The sequence below is a fragment of the Siniperca chuatsi genome, linkage group LG14, assembly GCF_020085105.1.
Source record: "Siniperca chuatsi isolate FFG_IHB_CAS linkage group LG14, ASM2008510v1, whole genome shotgun sequence".
NCBI lineage: Eukaryota > Metazoa > Chordata > Actinopteri > Centrarchiformes > Sinipercidae > Siniperca > Siniperca chuatsi.
In genome coordinates this window covers 15,350,750-15,362,935 of record NC_058055.1, presented here as the reverse complement: position 1 = coordinate 15,362,935, position 12,186 = coordinate 15,350,750, and the positions used below count along the sequence as shown (strand labels likewise).

The 12,186-nt window shown below is 43.3% G+C and overlaps 2 protein-coding genes across 15 annotated transcripts in view; one reads left to right on the top strand and one right to left on the bottom strand.

Annotated features, from left to right (window-relative positions):
- The window catches only part of fryb (furry homolog b (Drosophila)), a 61,689-nt gene extending 52,726 nt beyond the window's left edge, over positions 1–8,963 (top strand). For 9 of the 14 annotated variants that reach the window (XM_044222140.1, XM_044222131.1, XM_044222135.1 and 6 more), the window contains exons 56-67: positions 203–211; positions 606–800; positions 926–1,063; positions 1,165–1,379; positions 2,144–2,348; positions 2,526–2,675; positions 2,839–2,937; positions 3,044–3,127; positions 3,488–3,505; positions 3,725–3,835; positions 5,361–5,596; positions 6,123–8,963. In XM_044222140.1, the coding sequence (XP_044078075.1) occupies positions 203–211; positions 606–800; positions 926–1,063; positions 1,165–1,379; positions 2,144–2,348; positions 2,526–2,675; positions 2,839–2,937; positions 3,044–3,127; positions 3,488–3,505; positions 3,725–3,835; positions 5,361–5,596; positions 6,123–6,381 (1,719 nt within the window). In that variant the 3' untranslated portion in view covers positions 6,382–8,963. The remainder of the gene's footprint in view (positions 1–202; positions 212–605; positions 801–925; positions 1,064–1,164; positions 1,380–2,143; positions 2,349–2,525; positions 2,676–2,838; positions 2,938–3,043; positions 3,128–3,487; positions 3,506–3,724; positions 3,836–5,360; positions 5,597–6,122) is intronic. The other 5 variants (XM_044222132.1, XM_044222137.1, XM_044222143.1 and 2 more) reach the window with 3 other exon arrangements.
- Positions 8,964–9,311: 348 nt separating this feature from the next.
- Positions 9,312–12,040, bottom strand: zar1l (zygote arrest 1-like). Its single transcript, XM_044222146.1, has 4 exons — positions 11,013–12,040; positions 10,310–10,402; positions 10,119–10,193; positions 9,312–9,751 (listed from the first exon to the last, which is right to left on the bottom strand). The coding sequence occupies exons 1-4, from the start codon at positions 11,601–11,603 to the stop codon at positions 9,608–9,610; spliced, it is 903 nt and encodes a 300-aa protein (XP_044078081.1). The 5' UTR covers positions 11,604–12,040; the 3' UTR covers positions 9,312–9,607.
- Positions 12,041–12,186: the final 146 nt, after the last annotated feature.

Here is a 12,186-nt window from a genome sequence, read left to right as displayed (position 1 = left end):
ACTTACGTTACTTGTTTTAAAGTGTCGATAGTAAAGTAACTGTCTCTTTCCTTCCCTTTTATCTTCAATGTGTGTTTAATTTTATCCACCTTCTTTCGTCTTTCTTTAACATCAATATATTTGAAATGTATTTCTCTGTCCCTCCTCCTTGTCTGTCTCTCTGTCTAACTCTGTGTCTCTCTCTCTTCCCCTCGCTGCCTAGGAGCTCCAGGTAAGGTCTTTCACACTGAGCACTTACATTAGCTTCTATCAGCGCTGTGGTGTTGCTGGCTCCTTTGTTTCCCACTGAAAAAACAAAGGATGATTGTGCTTCATTTTGCTCGCACAGCTTGGTTGCAGAACTACCTTTCTGACAATATTTGCTATTTGTCAAAATAGAGATAAATTATATTGTAAAGTGTTTATGGGAAAAAGATTATCATATCGAATACAAACAGCCTTTCCAGCATATTTTCATGCCATGAATAACATTTTGCATCTTGTGCTTGTCATCAGACGCTCTTAGACGGCAACTAGTCATTATCTTGAAGGTTAACATGAAAATTCACTGCTACCATTGCCTCTGCCCTCGTCTTCCAATGTGTATGTGTGTGTGTTTAATCTAGGGCGAGACCGTCGATAACTTTAATTGGGGTGTTCGTCGGCGATCTCTGGACAGCACAGAGTTGGGCGACCTGTTGGAGGAGAGCCAGCACTCAGGCAGCACCCCCAGTCTGGGTCACGAGGACCCCCATGATTCAGACGAGTCGTCAGAGGAAGAGGAGTCTTCAACTAGCCAGAGCCTCTCTCACTCTCAGCTTGTGCGTAGCCTTAACTGTTGGATCAATACAACATTAAGCCTGAAAAACTTTGTCAGTTATTGTAATGACCCAATTTGGCAGTCAATCAAAGTGATAGATATTCCTGTTTTTCCCTCTTGTTCCAGACTAACCCTTCTCCATCAGAGGAAACCAATCACACTGATTCTCTATCTACATCTTACGACACATCTGCCGACCCACAATCCTTCAATGCCACCACACCGGGCCAGGGAGCACTCCATGATGATCACAGTGGCCTGCATGTAAGGAATAATACATATACTGTAAACATACATATGCACTTATGTATTTGTACAGATACATTTGTTATCCTCAGGAAAATGGAATTTCTTTGTCTCCTTAGGGGAGGCTGTGTGGAGATGATGAGGACACTCAGGCCCAGGATGACGACCTGTCGCTGAGCGTCAACGAGCTCCCTCACGGCTCAGACTGCGGCGAGAGCTTCACCCTGGAGTTGCCGGGGCAACCTCAGGATCAGCTGTGCAATCTGGACCACAGCCTCAACCCAGACTACTGCCAACCACCGCTGGACTTTCTAGACCCCAACTGTCTGCCCAGGTGAATGTGACAGACAGGAGTAAAAGAACAGGAAACAATATGGAATATTGTTTCACTGGAACTTTTTATCAACTGGCTGACTGACAATGGGACTAAACCTCGGCTAAACACTTGTTTTAATCTGTCACAACCATGTTTGTGTATACAGCATGGGGACAGATCAGGTCATTTATTATAAGTTGTCATTCACAATGTGTACTGTAAATACTTTTCTGAGAAATCCAATTTTCTGGCACTTTTCTTGTGTGTTCTCATATATGCAAACCCCAGTTAATATGCTTCATGAAAATAGACTTTGAACCTTGTGTAAATAACTAAATCACCTAATAGAAATACTGTTACATACATGGGTAACCTTAGGTTGCATGCATCCCCACTAGTTAGATTCAGCATGTGATCATTGTTTTTCTTTGTTTCCGCAGTTTGTGTTGTGCATGTATTGTCCTGATTTTCCACATTTTCTCTTGACATATTAAATTATTCCTTTTAGATTATTCTTATTAGATCATTCCTATTTATCCTGGCCCATGAGGTGTATGTATTATATTTTCTGCCCCCTGTATATTAGGCTAGCTTTAAAAAAACGCAAATAATGTTTTTCAAAATACTACTTGAACCAGTTCTAAATGGCACAGAGGCAAGCACATTATCCAGCTCATATAATCCCATGAGGTAGCTGGGCGCTTGATTTTGATATAAAACCTTTTTTTATCAAAAACTTTTTTCTCTGTACCCCCATTTCTTTCCCATTTCCATGGCGACAGCTTACGCGATGATGTAGATGACTTGGAAGACCTTGGTTTTCCTCCTCCCCCCTCTCCATTTTTCTCCGCCATCTTGGCAGCCTTCCAACCCACAGTGTGTGACGATGCTGAGGAGGCATGGCGCTGTCATATCAACCAGCTTGTGACCGACTCAGATGGGTCCTGTGCCGTCCACACTTTTCAAGTCTTCTCATCTCTCTTTAAGGTAAATCGCAGGGAGGATTAGTTGAAATCAGTACTAATTCATCATACTGTTGATGTATATGTTTGTCCCTTTGTTTGTGATTATGATGCTTCTTTTTCTCTTCAAGCAAACTCTCATGTCCAGTAGGATTTACATGCATGTATGTGCAACAGTACAATAATTCCTCAAACTTTCCAGAACATCCAGGGTAAATTCTGCCTCCTGACAACTGATGTCGCCACTTACCTCGGAGAGGGCTTAAGGGGCATCGGATCAAAGTTCCTCAGGTCCTCACAGATGCTAACCACATGCTCAGATTGTCCCACAATCTACATCGATGCTGACACGGTGAGCATTGCTGGCAGACGTACTTAACTTGCCGTTGATTACAGCATGTTGGATCAGCCCATGGTAGCCTAACAGTGGGAAATGGGATGTGTGTTGAATTAGTCAAGCAAGTCTAATGCACTGAACTAATTTTTCACCTCCTCCTTTCCTCTTGTTGTTCCAGATCATGTCCTATGGTCTCCTTGAAAAGATGAAGTTCAGTGCGCTGGAGCTGCAGGAGTACCTGGATACCTACAACACCAGAGAGGATGCTGCTGTCTCGGTAACTCAACCTTCACACGTTATTGATTAATCTGTTTTCTTCATGCAGAATATTCACCATCGCTTCTCTTTTTCCACCCCCACTCTTGTTACGTTTCTTTCTTCAGTGGCTGAGGAACTGTAAGGACACATTTCCCAGGTGCCCCGGCGACAGCGTGGTTACCTGCCAGCCAGGAGACTCGGAGGAGAAGGTACGGGGAACTTGTTTACGTGTTATAGAGTTTCCAGACAAACAAGCTCAACATATGGGTAACTTCTTCATCTAAGCTTTGCATTTCTGTTTCTCTTTGCCTCTTTGCTCCTCTGTGATTTTTTCCACACTGAAATTGTTGCTCTCTTTGCATGTTTGGTGTGTGTTATCTATTTTATCCTCCTGACTTTTTTCTAAAGTGCTAAATGAGATTTAAAGTTGCTGGGTGTTATACACCATTGACTATTTTTTGGTAGCTTAACTGTGAACAGCTGTGGTTTATGCTGTGCTTGTGTTTGATTGACGCTTTGTCTTCCTCTCACCTCACTCTGACACCCTAACATGCTCTCTCGCTGTCTAGCAAATGGAGTCTCTTGCAGTAAGTTCTCTTACAAGTTTCTTCACTTCACTGCCTTAGATTCCTCTTAAATAAACTGCTTGATTTACTTTGCACAAGACAATCAGCTAGTCATGGTATTGTGTGTTTGCATGTGTGTTTATATGTGGTGTGTGCTTTTGAGAATGTGCAACTGTGTTATTGTGTCTTGTTCTCTGCTACTGATAAATCTGACCCTGTTTCTTCTTTAATGTCTTCTAGCAACTGGAGCTTTGTCAGAGGCTCTACAAGCTGCACTTCCAGCTTCTCCTACTCTTCCAGTCCTATTGCTCGCTCATTGGTCAAGTTCACGCCATCAGCTCTGTGCCTGAGGTGAGCCAAATCATAGCTCATAAAGACATCATTTACAGTTTTAACACTGTAAGCTCTTTTATTGGTTATCCTGAGCCTACGTGAGAAGATTTACTACACAAGTAATCTGTAGTCAGAATCACATAGATTAAATGCAAATGCTGCAAATGTTGCAGCATTTGCTTGACTGTTGGATGTGTGTTCCATGATTATCAGTTAAATGTAAAATGTAAATGTAAAGATATCCATCATCTGAAACAATTCTTGGTCAGCGTGATTGATAGCAACTAGAGCTCGACTGATGCTGGATTTGTAGATCGATACTGATATTTAGGAGATATTCGTGATATGTACTGAGTGGGACATTTTTCAATTAAAAAATAAACTTGTCATTGCTCACTGGTGGACATATGTCTATGTGTCTATGTAATGGAGACACTGTATTTCTGTGCTGCAGTTTCTTGTACTTATCAGCCACCATACTGTATAATAAAATGTCTGATATATGTGATAATATCTGCTATAACAGTAACAAATGAAAAGAACTTACACCATTACTGTTCCCATATGTCCATGAAGGGCAAAAGCACTTTTACAGAGTTGACCATTTTTTAGGTTCAAACGCTGTTGAGGCATATACAACTTATAGCATTATATTAAAAATAATAATCTTTATTATACAAAAATATAATTTTGTTGAATAAAAATAGCGTAGTACAGGAGGAGCTCACATATACACTGTTCAGGGTGCTCATTATTGCCTACAGGGTGCCAGCTTACTGCAACAAAGGGCGGGCACAAAAGCCAGCAGTTAAAATCAACAAAGAAAAACAAAAAACACCAAGGCAGCGGCTCACTGGCTCCAAACAAAACAAAAACATAATTAACCCCATAAACCTTCTCCTCACAACAGAAACAAACCAAAAAGAAAATATACTCAAAACCCAACAGCTAAACAGCAGATCCCTGGTCGGATTTCCCCAATTACCCTCATACACAACTGCTCAACGAGCTCTACACCACACACGTGCAACTTTAGATTTACACAATACAAGATACATAATGAATCCACTCAAATGTAAACATTCATGTACCCCTTGAAGGCACCACTAAATCAAGTTAAGGCGCCTCTGGGCTCTCCTATGAACAAAGCTATTTATTTAATTTCCTTCACGGTGGAGACAAAATCCAGAATAAAACCACCAACAAGTGCTCCTTATTGCCCAATCACTGTCAGTGCAATGAATTACAGGTCCCACCAGACCACCTGCCCCCAGTGTCAGTTCCACCTGGCTACATTATGAGATAGTTTGTTCTTCCAAAATGTCTTTTAAAATGGAACATATAACATTTTTAAATAAATCAATTTTTTACTAAATGTTTTAAAATGCTGTTGACCTGAAGAAAACTGTTTTCCACGCTGCTGGCTCCTAAAGTGAATCTTGAGTATTGAATCAAATGATATAAATGTTCCTCCTGTGATGACTTTGAAAGCTCACATACACACACACACTCAACCACCATCTGTTTCCCTCCCTCCTCGTAGCTGCTGAACATGTCTCGAGAGCTCACTGATCTGAAGACCAGCCTGCAGGCAGCAGAGGCGGCTGTAGCCAGCGACCTGGAACACAAACACTTGGCCCACACTCACGCACATGCCACCCAGGTGGCAGCCATGGTTGTGCCCAGCTTCCCCACCTCGGAGGCAGCTGTGCAGGCCATACTGGAGTGCCTTAAGAACCACGAGTTCACCAAAGCTGTGCGCTACATCCAGGAGTGCAGGTAACTGCTACGCTAGATAATGGTTGCCAGATGATATCAACATCCAGCAGTTTGTGCTGATGTTTAATATCCTTAAATATGGACATTTTTATGTCCCAGTATCACAATTACACTGTCTTTCAAAATGTTCTTTTGAGACATCAGTTAGACTGAAACCAGTACTCAGTAGTAGCAGTGCTTCTGCAGGGTAATCCATCCTATGTATTAAGTAGTATAAGAAACGATTGGATTATGTGTTTAAGTGTTGTTAAGATAAACAGTTGATTTATATAGCTGCAACACTGACTGCTGTTATTGGAAATTAATAAAAACTCAGCATTGGATTGTATGATTCTTACCCAACATACATCAGCGTGACTTCACCACCTCTTCTTGCTCTCCCCTTCAAAAGGCAGCAGCCCTTATTCAGAAAATGACTGAACACTGCCACACGTGCACACACAACATACAGTATTTCTTCACATGCACACATTTTATCCACCTATCATACTGACCTATTACACCTTCTTTTTTATCTCTTTTTCAGGAGGCAGTGGCCCAGCGGAGTGTTCGGTGGCAGCTCAGAGAGCGAGGTCCAGACACTGCTCAATGTCTACTTTCGCCACCAGACGCTGGGTCAGACGGGCACCATTGCCCTGCTCGGTTCCCGCCAGGACCTCAGCCTGATCTGCTCCAAGCTGCTCGAGCTCAACGGGGAGATCCGCGACATGATCCGCCGCGCCCAGGGTTACCGGGTCGTCACAACCTACCTCCCCGACTCCAGCGCCTCCGGGACAAGTCTCTGACAGGAGCTCAGGAGCCCCCCGCCCCCTCCTTCCCCACCCTTGCCTCCCCTGTCGCTGCAACCATTGACTCTTCCAAAACCATCCCCACATCCCTCGCTACCATCTCAGCCTGCTCTTACAGAGGAGGCCCAGCACCCACATACCTGGCCCCTGCCTCCTCCTCTGTGTCTGCTGCCCCGGCTGCACAGCTGCAGACAGATACCTGCCTACCGTCCTGCCCAACACCAGAACCATATTTAGGCCGTGACCCAAACCTTTCTCTGCTCTCCTCATCCTCATCCACTTTAGACTCTGATACCTCTTTGCTTGATTTTCCCAAACCCCCAGACCTGTTCTCATCGCATAGCTGCTCAAACACACCAGTCCGACCAGATTTTACACTGCCACACACACAAGAGCCAAGGAGGAGTTATCTCGATGAGAACACTAACCTTTATTATCCCTTCAGGGGACATTCATCTCACAGTTCACCACTGTTACATTTACACAGCAGCAAACACCTGATATCATCTCTTACGTCTAACATGCTCCCGACTGTAGCCTCAGAACCCACCTTGCTCACTCACTCTGACACAAATGCATCACCTATTCCCCCTCGGGGCTCACATCTCCCCCATTTCCCCCACTCTCCATGCAAACACTCCAGCCCATCCCCCATTCTACACCCGGGCCCTGACACGGTCTTAACCCACGGCCCTGCCCCGTCTTCATCCCTTCTCCCTCCCCCACCTCCCCCTCCCTGCCCCACCGGCCCAGAAGAGGCTGCAGCATGGGGTTGTTGTTGCTCCCTCAGTGGTGCTGCTACGCCCTTATCTCGCTACCTAGGGAAGGTGGGGCACGCCGCCCTGCCTCTGTTAAAAGTAGGGGGGCTCCTGAATGCTGAACCATCAGACGTCCAGACCTGAGATGTAAACTTACCACGCCAGACGACCTAAAGAGCTTGGACTTGAATCCAAATGACTAAAACCAACTATTCCTGAGCAGATCAATGTATCTGAGAAGGAGAAGATGACTTCCCAGAGATACTTGCAGATTTTATACTTTACGAATCATGTCCCAGACATAATGGGATGTATCACTGAACCCACTAGATGCTACAGATTGTTGCCTGCTGATAAAGATGACCTGATGTGATTCTATCCGAGCGCTAGCTTCGCTTTACAGCTACATGTTGTAAAATTGATGTGCTCCTGGTTTAAGACCTGCTTGATGGTCATCACTCATCTGATCTGTTCTGCACCTGAGGACCTGTGAAGGCTATTAGCTTGGATTTCTAACTTGCTTCCCAGAGGAACTCAAGACCTAATTGAACTTGACTGTTGCTGCCTCCTTCAGGAAGGACGTAGTTTGCTGGTAGTATCACCAGAGACAGTGAGGAAACTACCCGTGACACTACGTAACATCACTAGTAGAGTTTATGCTATTGCACTTAATGGAGTTTTGGTATTAGTTTTAAAAGAAAGGAGGTTATGTTACTGTTTGTTCTGTTACTGTGAGAGAAAAGGCGCTGAGAAGGGAAAGCCAAAAGCTGGATTCACTTTTCTCTCCTGTTGTGTCTACTGTTTTGAGACCTCCTTTGGAGGAAATTGTGCAATGCATGACCCAGTTGAATGCTGTCTACTGTAATTGTGTCCATTTTGCTCCCTGAAAGTCTGACCTCTCCAGACTGACTGAAAGACTGATCGACAAAGAGCGGATGCAGAATATTCAAGCGTAATTCCTCATGCTGCCCTTGCTCTGTTTATATTCTGTACCAGTGAACCAGCTTGTCTCCTGACTACTGTTGTAAACATTGGTAGACTAATCATGCCATTATCTGTGCACTCCTCTGTGGCTAGTGGTAGCACCATTAGCGAGTGTACACACTGTATATTTTTCACTGTAACACGTTGACCTTATGTGTTCACATGCCAAGAGGACGGTGCATGTATACACTCAACTATTTTGTCTTTTTGTCTGTATACTGTTATTAGTTATGGGCACACAACCATTGTAGCATATGTTTGTGTGTGGTATGTAGTTACCTTACACGTAAGGGAAATGCTGACATTCAGCACTCATTGTTGATGTTCGAAACAAAACCTGTGCTACTACTGAAGTCGAACACTTCCTGTCGTCAGTCCTTTTTTGTGACTCTCCCGCGTTTCCACTCTAGAAGTTATTTGCTGTACAAATATCGTTTTCCTATTTATATCTTATCAGCTATAAATCAACACTCATTTGACTTAGGTTTTATATTGATGTTTGGTCTCTCAAATCAAACTGCCATGCATGCATCTTCTGTGTACTGTATGGAGTGTTTGAAATATTTATTAACAAAATCATATTTTACCTGAAAGATATGTTTGTATGAGATAGAAAAAGGAGCTTTAAGCTCATGCGAGTATGTTTTTTTTTTTTCCTGTGTGGGAGAGAACGTGTGTGTGCATGCCAAACAAGAAATTGCACATTTTTAAAGCTTTTTAGATTAAGACTGTAGTTGTCCCTCCCCCCACCTTGTAAATACTTTTAAAGCCTTTGTGAAGTTGTTTTGAGTTGATGCTCTGTACAAGTCAGTGTCAAAGTAAAAGACGTGAAAATTATTTCTTGTACATTTCACTTAAAACCCCCTCAGATCTCTCACACACACTTAAATTTGATTGGCTATACATTTTAACATACTGCACATTTGAAATTTAGAAACTACTCATTTGTTGTAAACCATCTCTAGTCTTGTGTTTAGCCTCAGCACTGACCTTTTTGCGTTTTATTGAAACTACAGTGCTGAACATTTCTTTTTAGTATTCGTTTTGTTGATTTTGCTGAAAGTTGCATGCATTCAAGCAGCCCAGCTCTAAAAGATTGTGCCTAGTTCTGAAGATCAAGTTTTAAATGAATGAATGCAAATTCAATATAATCTACAATCATTTCTCAACTTTGGAGATGCAACAGGTTTTTCATAAACTTTATTTCATTTCTTCTTACAAAAATATTTTTCATGTTTAGTTAAGCACAAGGATTAATGAAGGGACACAAAGACAGCATTTGAGAAGTTGCTTCAAATAAACAACCAAGGCCGAGATTCATCTACTCGCTGGTAGGAGAATAAAGAATCTCTTCAAGTGTTACTGGAGGCAACTTCCATCTAAGACATGTATAGGTCTGCTGCCATGACCTTGATGGCATGTGCCATCAGATCCACATGAGGGATGGGCGATTCCAGACCAGAGCGAACACGCAGGGCAGCTCAGACAATGTATTTGAAGCTGTAAGTGGCGTCACAGGACAGCCTCGTGCCCTTGCAGCGACAACACAGGTCCTGGCGGTGAGGCCTCTTCATGTTAATGTGCCTCTGCTTCTTCTCACAGCTGCAGCAAGTCTGAGAGCAACCCTGAGAGAGGGGGAGGAGACAGTAAAGTGAATGGAAGCAGCAAGAGAAGAACAAGCAGTCAGCAGATGTTTCTGACCCTGTTGATGGATGCCACAGTTTTAAGAAACTGAAAAAACCCCTGAGAGACTTGATTCAGTTAACCAGGATACTAAAAGCATGCACTTATATTAATAATCATCAGGTGGTATGTTCAGGGACATTTGGAAAGCACAGAATCACACTGTGCCATTCACAATTAAAATCCTCACATCTGACAGGGTAAACATGCTTGAGAAAAATCCGATCCACATGTTAGAGTTCAATACCAAACCTTAGTGATTAAATTATCTTGCTAAATTTCCTCTTGGAGCAAGACAAGTAAATGTACCTTGCAGAGGATGGACTCCACTCTGTAGGGGTTAAACCCCACCTGACACTTCCGGCAGAGCTGCTTGTAGTACACCTAACAAGATAAAAATAATAAAACATTTATTCTGAATTCTTATTGTGAAAGCAGATTTTGGCAAACAGGTTAGTGCATGCTAAACCATATATTGCCGTAAATAACAGACCATTTACCTTACTGGTTCCTGAGATGCACCACACATAAGCACTCTCCCACCGGATGTTACACTTTTTGCAGTGGAAAAAGCCATACCTCTGCTCCAGGAACTAATAAAAACAAACATTTAAATCATTTGTACACAGACGCATTGCATTGTGTACTGAATAAAAAACCTGCACGCGGGAAACAAACGCTAAGTCCCAAACTTTCACAGTAAGCTCTCTTAAATCTGTCATTTTATATTTGCTTATAGTTTTTTATATATTCACCCCAAAATTAAAAATACACATGTTTCCGCGTACCTGTAGTGCTGTTTATCCATCGATTGTTTTGGTGTGAGTTGCCGAGTTTTGGAGATATCGGCCATAGAGATGTCTGCATTTTTTTTTAATATAATGGGACTATATGGCGTGTGGTGTTCAAAGCGCCAAAAAAAAAAAAAAAAAAACCCCAAAAAAACCCCCACACATTTGAAAAACTCAACAGCAATGCCTCGATAATCCACAGATTTGTTGGGAGCAGTTTCATGTAGGAACTATTTTTCTATATTTTCTACCGATAGTTCCTACATGAAACTGCTCCCAACAAATCTGTGGATTATCTTTAATAACCGGGTCATGATTTCTGGATTGGAAAGTAGGATTAGTTATCACAGTGGAAGTGTGTGAATCCAAGGAGAGCTCGTTGCCTTCAGGGTTTCTTGACACAGAAACCCACCTGAAAGCTGGACCCCTTTGAAGACCGATGGAAAGTTGTCTTGAAGTCCTTCGCTGTGTCCTCACCGCTTTGATCCGCCTCAGCATCCTTGTCGGACTCGGCTTGTTCGGCGGCTTCAGCTTCTCCTTCACTTCCACCGTCATCGCAGAGTTTCTTCATGAAGATCCTGCGGTCAAACACCGGCGAGTAGATGGAAACGGGCCTCAAGAAGCGCAGGTTGCTCACCGGCGGTGTGTACGGCGCCTTCAGGGGCGGTTTAAACAGATCCGGGCTCTTGGGGGACTTTGAGGACGCGGGGTGGTCGCCCTCCAAGCAGAACAGCGTTTTGGGACCCAGCGAGCACTGGACGATTTTATCCACTTTGGCGTTGACCTGCACGCCGCACTCCTTGGTGTTTGCTCTCTTGAGTGGAGAGAGTAAACTGGGGTTGACCTGAGACAGGTTGACCTTGCAGAGCTCCAGGTAGTTGAGGCCCTGGGGGGTCATGAAGCGGCACTCTCTCTTTCCCCAGCTGCTGTCCTGAGCTGGGGAAACGCAGACCGGGGTACCGCAGACATTGTATGGCGGAAACGTGGGCAGGAACCCCTCCATCCTGGAGCCATGAAACCGGTCCAAGTTCTTCCTGCTGGGATTTAAACAGTCGCCTTCTTGCAGCGCTAATTGGTTGATTGAGAACAGGGGCGTGCAATTTAATTTCAAGTAATTTCAAGTAATTGGATTTGATTCAAATGTTATGTTAAGGTAGCTGGTTCTATTTTCCCCCAGCCTTAAATTATAATAAATTCACTGTTGTCCATGCTCTCATTCAGCAGCAACAGTTCACTGCTGAAAATAGAGGCGATCTGCCCACTAATCTGTAGCCTACTTCAAACAACTTTATCAAAATGTGCTTTCAAACTAGTCTTTCAACCGTATTACTCTCTGATTGTGCTAAATCTGAATGCATTTCTAATTTTCTACAGTAGGCTGTAGTGCTTTAGATTTGAGAGTGCAAAATTTGAAACATTATATTGGAGCTCCCCCTATAGCTCACATTGGCCAGAGACCCACCATAGACAGACAAGCAAGCAGCTGATCATTGAGACATCTAGGCTATTCCTTTTAGTTTGATGTTCTGTAAAACAGTATGGAAAGACCTTTGTAGTAGCTTAAACTCGTGCGGATTTCTGAGGAG